At 43.9% G+C, this 16,182-nt stretch overlaps 1 protein-coding gene across 2 annotated transcripts in view; it reads right to left on the reverse strand.

Annotated features, from left to right (window-relative positions):
- The window catches only part of LOC106566891 (MICOS complex subunit mic25a-like), a 70,465-nt gene extending 54,283 nt beyond the window's left edge, over window positions 1–16,182 (reverse strand). For both annotated transcript variants that reach the window (XM_045693145.1, XM_014135447.2), the window contains exons 1-2: window positions 15,952–16,182; window positions 14,578–14,661 (exon numbers count right to left, since the gene is read on the reverse strand). In XM_045693145.1, coding sequence (XP_045549101.1) covers window positions 14,578–14,661; window positions 15,952–15,984 — 117 coding nt within the window. In that variant the 5' untranslated portion in view covers window positions 15,985–16,182. The remainder of the gene's footprint in view (window positions 1–14,577; window positions 14,662–15,951) is intronic.

The following is a 16,182-nucleotide window of genomic DNA, read 5'->3' on the forward strand; positions in this document are numbered from 1 at the left end:
TGCTCTTCACAGATGAATCCCGGTTTCAACTGTACCGGGCAGATGGCAGACAGCGTGTATGGGGTTGTGTGGGCAAGCGCTTTGCTGATGTCAACATTGTGACCAGAGTGCCCCATGGTGACGGTGGGGTTATGGTATGTGCAGGCATAAGCTACAGACAATGAATACAATTGCTTTTTATCGATGGCAATTTCAATGCACAGAGACACCATAATGAGATCTTGAGGCTCATTGTCATGCCATTCATCTGCCGCCATCACCTCATGTGGGCTCTCGAGTAGCACAGCGGTCTAAGGCACTGCTTCTCAGTGCTAGAGGCGTCACTACAGACCCTGGTTCAATTCCTGGCTGTAGCAGAACCGGCTGTGATTGGGAGTCCCATAGTGTGGCGCACAATTTACAGCGTAGTGTTGGTATAGGGTTTGGCTTGTGTAGGCTGTCATTGTAAATAAGAATTTGTTCTTAACTGATTTGCATTAAATTAAGGTTAAATTTAAAAAAATGGTTCAGCATGATAATGCACAGCCACATGTTGCAAGGATCTGTACACAATTCCTGGAAGCTGAAAATGTCCTAGTTCTTCCATGGCCTGCATACTCAACAGACATGACACCCATTGAGCATGTTTGGGATGCTCTTGATCAACGTGTACGACAGCATGTTCCAGCTCCCGCCAATATCCAGGAACTTCGTACAGCCATTGAAAAGGAGTGGGACAACATTCCACAGGCCACAATCAACAGCCTGATTAACTCTAAGTGAAGGAGATGTTTTGTGCTGCATGAGACAAATGGTGGTCACACCAGATACTGACTGGTTTTCTGATCCATGCCCCTACCTTTTATTTAAGGTATCTGTGACCAAAAGATGCATATCTGTATTCCCATTCATGTGAAATCCATAGATTAGGGCCTAATGAATTTAATTAGCTGATTTCCTTATATGAACTGTAACTAAGTAAAATGTTTGAAATTGTTGCATGTTGCATTTATATTTATGTTCAATGTAATTATAGACTTCTTTGAGTCATAAATGTGCATTAAAATTACTTAGGAACTGTGCATACTTTGGAGTGTGGAAAATATCCTTTTTCGTCTTACAGGAATGACATACATATGAGAAAGCTGAAGTGTCTACTTATCTATTGATATAAATATATCCCCTGTCTGATTCGCAATGTGTCCACTAGATAGCAGTAGGAGATCACATGATGTCTCTTGGCCACTTGAAACCAGTTGGGTCTGGTTTGGGTAGTGAGTCACTGTGCCAAAATGGCAGAATGTTTTTTCCAAGTCTGACATCTTAAAATGACCCTAGCATTCAGGACCTAGTTTCCCAGAGCCTTCGTCGTGTTAACTTGTTATGGATAGGGGGCAGTATTTTCACTGCCGGATAAAAAACGTACCCGATTTAATCTGATTATTACTCCTGCCCAGAAACTAGAATATGCATATAATTATTAGCTTTGGAGAGAAAACACTCCAAAGTTTCTAAAACTGTTTGAATGGTGTCTGTGAGTATAACAGAACTCATTTGGCAGGCCAAAACCTGAGAAGATTCCTTACAGGAAGTGCCCTCTCTGACCATTTCTTGGCCTTCTACACTCTCTTTATTGAAAACTGAGGATCTCTGCTGTAACGTGACACTTCCTACGGCTCCCATAGGCTCTCAGAAGGCGGCAGAACGGTGAATGATGACTTTGCAGGCCATGGCTGAAAAACAGTAGCGCATTTGGATAGTGGTCGATCAGAGAACAATGAGACTGGGGGCGCGTGCACGAGAAGACTCCATGTTTTTATTTTCAGTCTTTGAACGAAAACAACGACTCCTGGTCGGAATATTATCGCTTTTTTACGAGAAAAATCTCATAAAAATTTATTTTAAACAGCGTTTGACATGCTTCGAAGTACGGTAATGGAATATTTTGAAATTGGTTTTTGATATAAATATGAACTTGATTGAACAAAACATGCATGTATTGTATAACATAATGTCCTAGGAGTGTCATCTGATGAAGATCATCAAAGGTTAGTGCTGCATTTAGCTGTGGTTTTGTTTTTTGTGACATTATATGCTAGCTTGAAAAATGGGTGTGTGATTATTTCTGGCTGGGTACTCTCCTGACATAATCTAATGTTTTGCTTTCGCTGTAAAGCCTTTTTGAAATCGGACAGTGTTGTTAGATAAAGGAGAGTCTTGTCTTTAAAATGGTGTAAAAAAGTCATATGTTTGAAAAATGGAAGTTTTCTGATTTTCGAGGACTTTGTATTTCGCGCCACGCACATCATTGGATATTGGAGCAGGTGTTACGCTAACGGAACGTCTAGATGTAAGAGGTTTTAAGATCATCGTTGGTAATGTGGCTCTTAAAAACCCATCACACACCTACAATAGTTACAAATAAGTGAACGATAAAATGATGTTACTGCTGGCAACATCTTATGACATTGCCAGCAGTAAGATTTCAATTTCCCCCAAAAACATGGCTATAGCTTTCAAATGATGTCTCTTCCTATTTTCAGACAAAACAAATGTGGGAGAGTACCCCCCAAACTCACCAGAACCGGTATCGGGTCCCAAATAACCACTCAGAGTCTAACACAGGGATGGGCTATAACAAATCTGAACTCATGAGGGGCCGCAGGTGCTCGCGGGTCTGCGTACCCACATCCATACAGTGGTGGAAAAAGTACCCAATTGTCATACTTGAGTAAAAGTATAGATACATTAATAGAAAGTTACTCAAGTAAAAGTACTACTAGTTCAGTAAAATTATTTGGTTTTAAATATACTTAAGTATCAAAAGTAAATGTAATTGCTAAAATATACTTAAGTATCAAAGTACAAATCATTTAAAATTCCTTATATTAAGCAAAGCAGACGGCACCATTTTCTGGTTTCTAAAATGTATGGATAGCCAGGGTCACACTCCAACATTATTTACAAAAGATGCATTTGTGTTTAGTGAGTCTGCCAGACCAGAGGCAGTAGGGATGATCACGTGTTCTCTTGCTAAGTTTGTGAATTTGACAATCTGTCCTGCTAAGCATAAAAAATATAACTAGTACATTTGGTTGTCAGGGAAAATGTTTGGAGTAAAAAGTGCAATATTTTCTTTAGGAATGTAGTGAAGTAAATGTAGTCAAAAATATAAATAGTAAAGTACCCAAAAAATGTAGGTAGTACTTCTAAGTATTTTTACACAACTGCATCCATACCCCCCACAACCACATTGCAAGCAAAACATTTTAGTGACCCACCTCTTGACAGTGGAGATACAAAGTGTTTTTTATTTTTTCAATTCTACACGTTTTGCCATGGGGTGTAGAGAAAACATTGCTGTTACATATGGCGGAGCAGGTGAACCCAAGTGCAGACTCAGACGAGGAGTCAAGGACAAGGTAACTAAGGTATGTTTTGAAAAGCGGGGGGGAGATGGGGTGCAGGCCAGGGGAAGCTCGGGCGGGTAGCAGGGAACCAGGAACTGAGGCTGAGGCAAGGGGAGTAGGGGCAAGGTAAGCAGGTCCGGAGCGGAATCCAAGGAAGCAGTAGAGCGGGGGTCCAGGACAGAGGAGCAGGACTGACGAGATGAGGGACTGGAGACAGGAACTAGAGTCAGAGCGGACGGAACTGTAGCGGAGAGAAAAATCAGCGTCAGGCTAGGGAAAACAGAGGCTATGATCTGGCAGCGTGGATGTGGCAAACATGAGGATTTGTAGAGGTCTTGATTATGGAACAGGTTGAGGCTGGTGAACTGGCAGGAGACTACGGCAGGCTTGGTATTCCTAGAACCGGGCGATAAGTGAGTGTGAAATTGAATCTACCAAAGAACAAGGCCCACCTGGCTTGCTGGGAATTCAGACGTTTGGCGGTCTGGATGTAGGACAAGTTTTTGTGGTCCGTCCACACGATGAAGGGGAGTACAGAGCCCTCCAGCCAGTGAAGCCATTCCTCAAGAGTCAGCTTAATGCCCGGAGTTCCCGGTTACCAATGTCAACATTTTTCTCTGCAGGTGAGAGCTTACGGGAAAAGAATGCACATGGGTGGAGCTTCTGATCAGAGGGGGAACATTGAGACAGAACAGCACCTACCCCGGTGTTGGAGGCATCCACCTCCACGATGAACTGGAGTTCTAGGTCTGACTGAGTGAGGACCGGAGCGGAAGTGAAGCGGCGCTTGAGTTCTCAGAACGCTGCCTCTGCCTCAGGGGTCCAGTGGAACGGAGTGGAGGTGAGAGGTGCTGCCAGACGGCTGTAGTTACGGATGAAACGTCTGTAAAAATGTGAAAACCCCAGGAAATGCTGTAGCTGCTTCAGGTTAGAGGGTGCAGGCTACTCTGACTGCCATGACCTTGGCAGGGTCCATACGTTACTGTCCCTGTGCAATAATATAACCCAGGAAAGACAGAGGCAGCATGAAACTCACCTTTCTCAGCTTTAACAAAAAGCGTGTTCTCCCACAGCCGTTGGAGAATGTGTTGCTGGTGAGCCTCAGAGTCCTTAGAAAAAATCTGAATGTCATCCAAATAGACAAAAATGAAGCATCCAATCACATCCCTCAGCACATCATTGACTGGGTTCTGGAAATCAGCAGGGGTGTTAGTAAGACCAAAAGGCATGACAAAATACTGTGTCCAAGAGATGTGTTGAACGCCATTTTCCCCTCATCCCCCTCTGATGCGGACAAGGTGGTAGGCATTCCGTAGGTTGAGTTTGGTAAACACCGTGGCACCATGGAGGGGGCAAATGTCACACCCTGGGCATAGAGAGGGTTTTGTTCTCTATTTTGGTTAGGCCAGGGTGTGACTAGGGTGGGCATTCTATGTGCCCTTTTCTATGTTTTGTGTATTTCTTTGTTTTGGCCGGGTATGGTTCTTAGTCAAGGACAGCTGTCTATCGTTGTCTCTGATTGGGAACCATACTTAGGTAGCCTTTTCCCACAGGGTTTTTGTGGGTAGTTAATTTCTGTTTAGTGTTTTGCACCTTACGGAACTGTTTCGGTTCTTCTCTTTGTTATTTTTGTTTTAGTGTTCAGTTTATTAAATAAAGCATGAACACTTACCACGTTGCGTTTTGGTCCGATGATTCCTCCTCTTCAGACGACGAAGACTGTTACAGCAAAAGCAGAACTGATGAGTGGCAAGTGATAATTGTTCTTCACAGTAATATGATTCAGCCCACGGAAGTCTATACACGGCCTCAGTGACCCATCCTTTTATTTACAAAGAAGAAACCAGCACCTACTGGAGAGGAAGAAGGCCTGATATGTCTTGCAGCCAGGGAATCCTGGATGTACCTTTCCATAGCCTCGTGTTCAGGGCGAGAGAGGTTATGCAACTGGCTACAGGGGAGAGGAGCTCCAGGCTGGAGGTCAATGGCACTGTCATACGACCGATGAGGCGGCAGCGACAGGGTGTGGGGCTTGCTGAACACAGGAGCTAGATTGTGATACTCGGGAGGAATTGATGACAGGTCCGGAGGTTCTGGAATGGGGCACAGACAAGGCAGGGGCAAGGGCAGACTGAAGACAATTAGAGTGACAAAATGAACTCCACCTTTCCGGCGGTCCAGTTGATCTGTGGGTTGTGCAGCTTTAACCATGGATGGCCAAGAACCAGGGGAGAGTGATGGCAGTCGATTATGTGGAAACTGATCCTTTCCTGGTGGTTTCCAGAGAGACACAGGATGACAGGGACGGTTCTCTCACAGACACAGGCGAGGAGCTGTCCGTTGAGAGAGTTGGCATCGAGGGGTGAATTGAGTGGAACAGTGTCCAGGCCCAACTGGGTAACGACACCACGGTCCAGGAAACTCTCATCAGCGCCCGAGTCGATGAGGGCAGTCAGAGGAAAAGCCTGGCTCTGCCACACAAGGGTGCCATCAAGCAGGGGTCTGGGGGGAGATGGGCAGGCAATTTGGCTCAACAGTATATGCCCCACTACTGTCGAGCCACCTCTTTTGCTGGACACAGGGAACAAGTGGAGACAAGTGACCAACCTGACCACAGTATAGGCAGCTCCTAGTGCTGATTCTCTGCTGCCTCTCCTCTGGAGAGAGACGGGCCAGGCCGAGCTGCATGGGTTCAGGTTCTGGAAGAGACTTGGGAAGGAAGGCAGTCGGGGAAGGAGAACAAGGCAAGGAAGCATATGTTGTTATGGGGCATGCAACCTTTCCTACCCTCTCCCTCCGATGCTCACGAAGACGGTTGTCGATGCGGATGGGAAGAGAGATGAGCTCATCATGTCCATCAGGCTCATCCCTGGACACCAACTCATCCTTGATTGTCTCAGTGAGAGCATTCTGAATGCTCCCTGAAGGACCTCCTCATTCCAGCCTCTCTCAGTGGCGAGGGTGTGAAACTTGATCGCCATTTCAGCGACACTCCTGCCCCCCTTGACAGAGGGACAGGAGTCGTTTAGCGGCCTCCATGCTGCAGACAGGGTGGTCGAAGACTCTCTTCATCTCCTCCGTGAAGCTGGAGTAGGAAGAGAAGATGGGGGACTGTTTCTGCTCCACAGAGGCAGCCAATCAGGAAGGAAATCTTGGCCTGTTCGCTAGCATAAAAGTAGGGCTGTTGTTCGAATACTAGTGAACATGGTACCAAAAAAGCTCTGCAAGCTCCGAGGTTGCCATCGTAGCGTTCGGGAACCGGAACAAACGGCTCATGGGGCGGAGGAGAAGGACTAGGGGCTGGTTGCGAGCTCTGGGCAAAGGTTCCGCCCTGCAGTTCAGAAAGGCTCAGTGAAAACTCCTTGACGTGCTCCAGAAGGGTTTTCAGGGCTTGGTCATGTTGCTCGAGCAGGGCGCCTCGGCCGGTGAGGGTTTGGTGGAGAGGATCTAAGTCTGCTGGGGTCATATCTATGGCCAGATCGTACTGTTACGTGGGGCGGGGCAGGTGAACCCAAGTGCAGACTAAGACAAGGAGACAGGGACAAAGTAACTAAGGTATTTATTGAAAAGCAGGGGGGAGATGGGGTGCAGGCCAGGAGAACCTTGGGCGGGTAGCAAGGAACCAGGAACTGAGGCTGAGGCTGGGGCAACGGGAGTAGGGGCAGGGTAAGCAGGTCCGGAGTGGAATCCAAGGAAGCAATAAAGCGGGGGCCCAGGGCAGGGAAGCAGGACTGACGAGACGTGGGACTGGAGACAGGGACCAGAGTCAGAGCGGACAGAACTGTAGCGGAGAGAAAATCAGCATCAGGCTAGGGAAAACAGGATAACAATCTCTATGCAGGAACAAACAGATTGAAATGCAGACTGACTGAGCAGAGGCTATGATCTGGCAGCTTGGAAGTGGCAGGGCTTGCTTGATTATGGATCAAGTTGCAGCTGGTGGGGATCTGCTCTGCCTCCAGCACAACCTGTCTCCACTCACACAGTCAAATACACCCACACACAGAGAGAGAGGAAGAGAGCACTGGGGGAGTGGCGGCAGGTTAGGGAGACACAGGATGAGAAGTAGAGGGCGTGGCAGGAGCAGATGTAACAGTTTCAATGTTAAAGCAAGTTTTCTGCAATTCTACACATTTTGCCATGGGGCGGAGAGGAAAATGAGCTGTTTACAGTTAATGTCCTGCAATTCTATAGATTTTGCCACAGGGTGGATAGAAATGTTTGCAGTTTTTAATATATCTGAATGACTAACAACATTTATGGGGGCCCCCCTGGCCGGTAATTCAACCATGGTAACAAGTTTATATAGCTGGCCTAGAAAACATTAGCTGACATGGGTTAATTGACTGACATAACAAGAGAAAAACATCTGACGCACAACCAAATCGCACCTTGTGTATTCTACTATTTTAACTCGCAACAGTAAGTTGAGACCCAGACTGAATTAAGATTACATTTTTGGGGACATTAATGTGGCCCACGAGCCGCCAGCTGTTCATCCCTGGGCTAAGAGGTTAATGACCTCCCATATGAAGTACAGTGGCTTGTGAAAGTATTCACCCCCTTGGAATTTTTACTATTTTGTTGCCTTACATTAAAATAGATTTTTTGGGGGTTTGTATCATTTCATTTACACAACATGCCTACCACTTTGATGATGTAAAATATTTTTCATTGTGAAACAAACAAGCAATAACCTGTTGGGGCTCGGGGGCAGTATTGAGACATTTTGAAAAAAATATGTGCCCATTTTTAACTTCCTCCTACACCAACTCAAAAGCTAGGATATGCATATTATTAACACATTCGGATAGAAAACACTCTGAATTTTCTAAAACAGTTTGAATGGTGTCTGTAAGTATAACAAAACTCATATTGCAGGCAAAAACCTGTGAAAAATAGATCCAAAAAAATGTGAATTTTGTGACTGTACTATTTAGTGTCATTGTTTTATAGATACCATAGTGAGAAAGGATTCATTTCGCAACACCTACGGCTTCCACTAGATGTCAACGATCTTTATAAAGTTGTTTGAAGCGTCTATGATAAACAGAGAGCAAATTAGAATCCAAGGAAGTTGACATGTCATCACTTCATTTTTTTGCGCCTGCGCATAAATCTGAGAAACGTGAGTTTGTCATCATTTTTTATCTAGACATAGGATAGGTTGTGTGAAAATATTACTGATGTTTAACGTTAAAAATGGACCAAAAGATTAATGCTAAACAACATTTGACATGTTTGAACGAACATAAATAGATTATTTACTAGGTTTTTTTAGCTTTTCGGCGTGATTTTACCAGCCCCCCAACCACGTTTTGTGGGAGCATAATGAACGCTAAGTACTTGGTGTTATTTGGACATAAATCATGAACTTTGTCAAAAGAAACCACATTTGTTCCGGACCTGGAATGCCTTCCGGACCTGGGATCCTGCCTTCTGATGGAGATAATCAAAGGTAACGGGGTATTTACAATGTTATTATCGATTTTAGATGATGCTAACTGTATAGCATAGCCTGTTGTTCTTAGCATAGCACCCCGTTTATTGCAAAATGTGATTTCCCAGTAAAGTTATTTTGAGATCTGGCCATTCGGTAGCAATTACGAGATGATAATATATTATTCTTTGAATGACAATATTATAATTTACCAATGTTTTCGAATAGTAATTTTGTTATGTTCACCGGAAGCATTTCTGAGAAGAAAAAAATCTGAATTTCACGCTACTGTAAAATGCTGTTTTTGGATATAAATATGAACTTGATGGAACAAAAAATGCATGTATTGTATAACATAATGTCCTAGGAGTGTCATCTGATGGAGATTGACAAAAGTTAGTGCATAATTCAAGCTGGTTTCTGCTTTTGGTGACGCCTGACCTTGAATTGAAAATGGATGTTTGTACTTTTGTGGCTATGTACTGTCCTAACATAATCTAACTTTATGCTTTTGCCGTAAAGCCTCTTTGAAAATCGAACAATGTGGTTAGATTAAGGAGATGTTTATCATTTAAATTGTGTATAATAGTTGATTGTTTGAGAAATTGAAATTATTAGATTTTTGATGTTTTGAATTTCCAGCCTTGTTAGCAATCCCGACTCGGGTTCATTGCTAACCTGTAGCCCCAACAGGATAAGACAAAGAAACTGAAAACTTGAGCGTGCATAACTATTCACCCCTCCAAAGTCAATACTTTGTAGAGCCACCTTTTGCAGCAATTACAGCTGCAAGTCTCTTGGGGTATGTCTCTATAAACTTGGCACATCTAGCCACTGGGATTTGTGCCCATTCTTCAAGGCAAAACTGCTCTAGCTCCTTCAAGTTGGATGGGCTCCGCTTGTATACAGCAATCTTTAAGTCATACCACAGATTCTCAATTGGATTGAGGTCTGGGCTTTGACTAGGCCATTCCAAGACATTTAAATGTTTCCCCTTAAACCACTCGAGTGTTGCTTTAGCAGTATGCTTAGGGTTATTGTCCTGCTGGAAGATGAACCTCCGTCCCAGTCTCAAATCTCTGGAAGACTGAAACAGGTTTCCCTCAAGAATTTCCCTGTATTTAACGCCATCCATCATTCCTTCAATTCTGACCAGTTTCCCATTCCCTGCCGATGAAAAACATCCCCACAGCATGATGCTGCCAGCACCATGCTTCACTGTGGGGATGGTGTTCTCGGGTGATGAGAGGTGTTGGGTTTGCGCCAGGCATTTTCCTTGATGGCCAAAAAGCAACATTTTAGTCTCATCTGACCAGAGTACCTTCTTCCATATGTTTGGAGAGTCTCCCACATGTCTTTTGGCAAACACCAAACGTGTTTGCTTATTTTTTTCACAGGCTAGGGTCTATTTTTCTCCACTTCCTGTCTGACTGACGTGCCCAAAGTAAATTGCCTGTTACTCAGGCCCAGAAGCCAGGATATGCATATAATCGGTACCATTGGATAGAAAACACGTTGAAGTTTGTAGAAATGTTAAAATAATGTATGAGACTTTAACACAATTGATATGGTAGGAGAAAATCCAAAGAAAAACCAACCAGAATTTTTTGGGGAGAGAGAGCCCATGCTCTTCCAATGGAACGTATAGGGTCATGTCCAAATCCAGCTCCCAGATTGCAATTCATATGGTTTCCACCAGATGTCAACAGTCCTTGTTCAAGGTTTCAGACTTGTTTCTTCCCAAACAAGGAATAATTTTGAGTTTTGGTACTGGGAATCAGAGTTGGAAATCAGTCTGTGCGCGCGCGACGATGAGGAGGCGCACCTGCTAATTTTGCTTTTCTATTGAACATACTTCTTTCTGTATTAAATATTAAAGTTTAATTACATTTTAAGGTACCTGAGGATTAAATAGAAATGTATTTTGACTCGTTTTAACAAAGTTTAGTGGTAGCTTTTTGGATTCTTTTGTGGATTCTGATGTTGCAGACTCTGGGGCCTTTCAGAACAGGTGTGTATATATACTGAGATCATGTGACAGATCATGTGACACTTTGTGACAGATTGCACACAGGTGGACTTTATTGAACTAATTATGTGACTTCAGAAGGTAATTGGTTGCACCAGATCTTACTTCAGGGCTTCATAGCAAAGGGGGTGAATACATATGCATGCACCACTTTTCCGTTTAAAATTTTATGTAACAAGTAATTTTTTTCATTTCAATTCACCAATTTAGACTATTTTGTGTATGTCCATTACATGAAATCCAAATAAAAATCCACTTAAATTTCAGGTTGAAATACAACAAAATAGCAAAAATGCCAAGGGGGATGAATACTTTTGCAAGGCATACACGTGTTTAGCAGATGTTATTGCGGGTGTAGCGAAATGCTTGTGTTTCTAGCTCCAGCAGTGCAGTAATATCTAACAAGTAAAATCAAAAAATGTCACAACAATGCACACAATCTTAAGTAAAGGAATGGAATTTAGAATACATAAATATTTGGATGAGCAATGTCAGAGCGGCATAGACTAAGATACAGTAGAATAGAATAAAATACAGTATATAAACTCATCAAAAAAAGAAACGTCGTCTCACTGTCAACTGCGTTTATTTTCTGCAAACTTAAGATATGGAAATATTTGTATGAACACAATACGATTCAACAACTGATATATAAACTGAACAAGTTCCACAGACATGTGACTAACAGCAATGGAATAATGTGTCCCTGAACAAAGGGGGGGTCAAAAGTAACAGATCAGCAGGGACACTGGGCATCTTTCTTTTGGTGTTTTTCAGAGTCAGTAGAATGGCCTCTTTAGTGTCCTAAGTTTTCAGAACTGTGACCTTAATTGCCTACCGTCTGTAAGCTGTTAGTGTCTTAACGACCGTTCCACAGGGGCATGTTCATTAATTGTTAATGGTTCATTGAACAAGCATGGGAAACAGTGTTTAAACCCTTTACAATGAAGATCTGTGAAGTTATTTGGAGTTTTACGAATTATCTTTGAAAGACACGGTCCTGAAAAAGGGACGTTTCGTTTTTGCTGAGTTTACATATGAGATGAGTAATGCAAAATGTGTAAACATTATTAAAGTGACTAGTGTTCCATTGTTAAAGTGGCCAGTGATTTCAAGCAGTAGCTTCTTATGTGCTAGTGATGGCTATTTAACAGTCTGATGGCCTTGAGATAGAAGCTGTTTTTCAGTCTCTCGGTCCCAGCTTGAATGCACCTGTACTAACCTCGCCTTCTGGATGATAGCGGGGTGAACAGGCAGTGGCTCGGGTGGTTCTTGTCCTTGATGAACTTTTTGGCCTTCCTGTGACATCGGGTGCTGTAGGTGTCCTGGAGGGCAGGTAGTTTGCCCCCGGTGATGCGTTGGGCAAACCGCACCACCCTCTGGAGAGCCCTGCGGTTGCAGGCGGTACAGTTGCCGTACCAGGCGGTGATACAGCCCGACAGGATGCTCTCAGAGTTTGTGAGGGTTTTAGGTGTCAAGCCAAATGTCTTCAGTCTCCTGAAGTTAAAGAGGCACTGTTACGCCGTCTTCACCACACTGTCTGTGTGGGTGGACCAAGCTTTCCACCTTCTCCACTGCGGTCCCGTCAATGTGGATATGGGGCGTGCTCCGTCTGCTGTTTCCTGAAGTCCATGATCAGCTCCTTTGTTTTGTTGACATTGGGGGAGAGGTTATTTTCCTGGCACCACACTCCCATGACCCTCAACTCCTACCTGTAGGCTGTCTCGTCATTGTTGGTAATCAGGCCTTTCTACTGTTGTGTCGTCTGCAAACTTGATGATTGAGTTGAAGGCGTGCGTGGCCATGCCGTCATGGGTGAACAGGGAGTACAGGAGGGGGCTGTGCACGCACCCTTGTGGGGGATCAGAGAAGTGGAGGTGTTGTTTCCTACTTTCACCCTCTGGGGGAGACCCGTCAGGTAGTCCAGGACCCAGTTGCAAAAGGCGGGGTTCAAATCCAGGGCTTCAAGCTTAATGATGAGCTTGGAGGGTACTATGGTGTTGAATGCTGAGCTATAGTCAATGAACAGCATTCTTACATAGGTATTCCTCTTGTCCAGATGGGATAGGGCAGTGTGCGGTGCGATAGCGATTGCATTGTCTGTGGATCTATTGGGGCAGTAAGCAAATTGAAGTGGGTCTAGGGTGTCAGGTAAGGTGGAGGTGATATAATCCTTGACTAGTCTCTCAAAGCACTTCATGATGACAGAAGTGAGTGCTATTACGGGGCGCTAGTCATTTAGTTCAGTTACCTTTGCTTTCTTGGGTACAGGAACAATGGTCGACATCTTGAAGCATGTGGGGACAGCAGACTGGGATAGGGAGAGATTGAATATGTCCGTAAACACTCCAGCCAGCTGGTCTGCACATGCTCTGAGGACGCGGCTAGGGATGCTGTCTGGGCTGTCTCGGCCGGCAGCCTTGCGAGGGTTAACACGTTTCAATGTCTTACTCACGTCGGAGGAGAGCCCACAGTCCTTGGTAGCAGGCCGCGTCGGTGTCACTGTGTTATCCTCAAAGCAGGCGAATAAGGTGTTTAGCTTGTCTGGAAGCAAGACGTCGGTTCCCTTTCGTAGTCCGTGATTGTCTGTAGACCCTGCCACATACATCTTGTGTCTGAGCCATTTAATTGTGACTCCACTTTGTCTCTATACTGACGTTTTGCCTGTTTGATTGCCTTACAGAGGGAACAACTATACTATTTGTATTCTGCCATATTCCCAGTCACCTTGCCATGGTTAAATGCGGTGGTTCACGCTTTCAGTTTTGTGCAAATGCTGCCATCTATGAAGGAGATAATATGCTTAATTAGCTTTGTCGTTCACTGCCATCTGAGCACTTCACTACCCCGTACTAGAGCTCCTCAGAGTCACTATTAAAAAGGCTATTTAATCTGGGAAAACAGTCAGGCCCGGACCAGTCAGTCTGTGGCCAAGAGTGACAAGGTATTTGTCATCATAAAGGTAGTAAGAGTGGTGTATCCTATTCAGCCAACATTGCTTCCACTTACATTAAATCCTTCCTGTGCTGTGTCTGTTTTCCTAACTTTTGCCGTGGCTCTATGGGAGGAATGTGTTGCCCTATCAAATTCCTGACACAGTTCACAAGTCGCATCTCATCCTGCCAGCAGCGCAAGACAAATAGCATGCTAACTCCCCAGGAGCTTCCCTACTGGCCCTACAGGACAGGACTGCCTCTGTTCTGCTCTTCTTTGGATATTAAAGGTCCTCTTTGCCGGCGCCTGGCCAGGCCACTACTGCTTAGCGCTGCGCACCACAAATTTTATGTCTTCGCAATGTCAGGGACACGCAGGGAAAATTATGGGAAATTAAAGGTCTTAAAAGCCAGAAAAACACATATTTTTCCCTCTCTAACAGCAAATTGTTCCTGGTCACCACCATAATAAAGTGAAAAGATGAGACTACTGGGTGCATTTGTGATTCGATGAAGGCTCATCACAACAGATGGACAAAATTACACCCAAGAGAAAATAGAAAAATATGCACATCCAACTAAGCACATTCATTGAAAAGGCTCACAGAGAATGTTCACGTTTTAACGCCTGACTTTATAATTAAGTCAAGAAACAATCCCCATTTATATATATTTTCATACTTTCATTGATTTATGTTTCGGAAGAATTGTGAGCATTAAGTCAGTGTCAGTGGTGTGTAGCATAGCATTACAGTGTGTGTGTGTGTGAAGATAATAGTCTCATACCCTCTGCTCCAGATGTATCAACTGCTCCTTGAAAAAAGTGTCCAGTGCTATCATCTCTGCCTCCTTCTTCTCCAACTGTTTAGCCTGAAAGAGAGGAAAACCAGAGATTGGAACCGGTTCAGGGAACAGAACCGAACCAAAAGCTTGAAAATAACAATATTTTTGGAGAACATAATCAGAACCCGGGAAAGAAAGTGATCTATACTGTTCTGGAACAGAACCGTAATTTGGAAAGCATGGGAACCGGTTAGTAACGTTATTTTACGTTACAGTCATATTTTCCCAGTCCCACAAAAAACACAAAGCGACTATGCAAAGCTCTCACTCTGTCACTCAGAAACGTATTCCAATGTCTGTCTGCCAGGTGAAAATCTTTGCCAGTGTGTGTCTGTGTGTGTAGACCCCTCCCCCTCCAAAACATAGTCTACTGTAGCTGACGTTACAAGCATGATTCAGAAATTAGGGAGAGATCTTTAATTAGAAAAGAATGGATATATTTTTCAATGATAGTTAAGGATACTATAGTCACATGTATCATGTTTTGCATTGGATTTATTAACTACAAAAATATTAGATGTGTTTTAATTGTAATTTTGGTGCTGCTCTGCACACAGAAGCTTGTTAGGCCAACGCTCTGAAGTTCAAAGACATTCGAAGTTCCTTTATAGAAGCTGCTTCTCTGTAGGTATAATTCTGTGGGCCTAATTAAGATAATGCTTGTCATAACAACAAGATGTCCATAGCTTCAAGCCAAGCCTCCTCCTCCACGCGCTCTCGCTCTCAATACCCACAAAATTCAGTTGCATCTCGAGCCCTACACTTGTCTGTCCAATGCATGTGAAACCTTGCTCCATAGCAAACTGCTATATCCTCGCTGGTGAAGTACTTTAATCAAACTAGATTTGATTTCAGAGGTTTCAAAAAGAACAGAAAGGAACGATATAAACCATGTCTTTTGGGGGTTATATAAACCATTACTTTTTGGGGGTTGGAACTGGTTCATAACATTATTTTGCTGGTCGGAAGAGTGGAATGAAAAAAAAAAAGAATGGTTCTGTTCAGAGCTAAAAGTTTGGAAGATGATTTAGGTTACACACACACACACACACACACACACACACACACACACACACACACACACACACACACATACATAGCGGTCAGCGATGGATAAGGGTAGTCAGACTACTCTGTACAAGGCTGCAGTCAGACTGCAAAAATAGGACATTAAAACAATGGTGGAGTCCCAAAACAAGTAAAGAGAGAAGGCAAAGCATTGAAAATGACAATGATTATGATGATGAGGGTATCATTCAGGAACACATCAAAACCTCCATAACAACAAACACAAACACGACAAACATACAAACTGACATGCATGCTGGAGTACTCCTCGTCCTCGTCCATGACACTGTGCCCCTGGTCCTTTCTCTCTGGCTGTGTGCTGTCGCGTGTCCACCCCTGTAGGTCTACTGTGTTGTGGCCTGTAATAACTGTAGCCTGCCATATACCATAGAGACACTAGTGTCTGTGAGAGAGGGAGAGGAGGTAGAGAGGTAGAGTAGGATGAGGAAGAAGAAGAGAGTAGTGTTCGTCATTAGGAGC

The sequence above is a fragment of the Salmo salar genome, chromosome ssa13 (assembly GCF_905237065.1).
Source record: "Salmo salar chromosome ssa13, Ssal_v3.1, whole genome shotgun sequence".
Taxonomy (NCBI): Eukaryota; Metazoa; Chordata; class Actinopteri; order Salmoniformes; family Salmonidae; genus Salmo; species Salmo salar.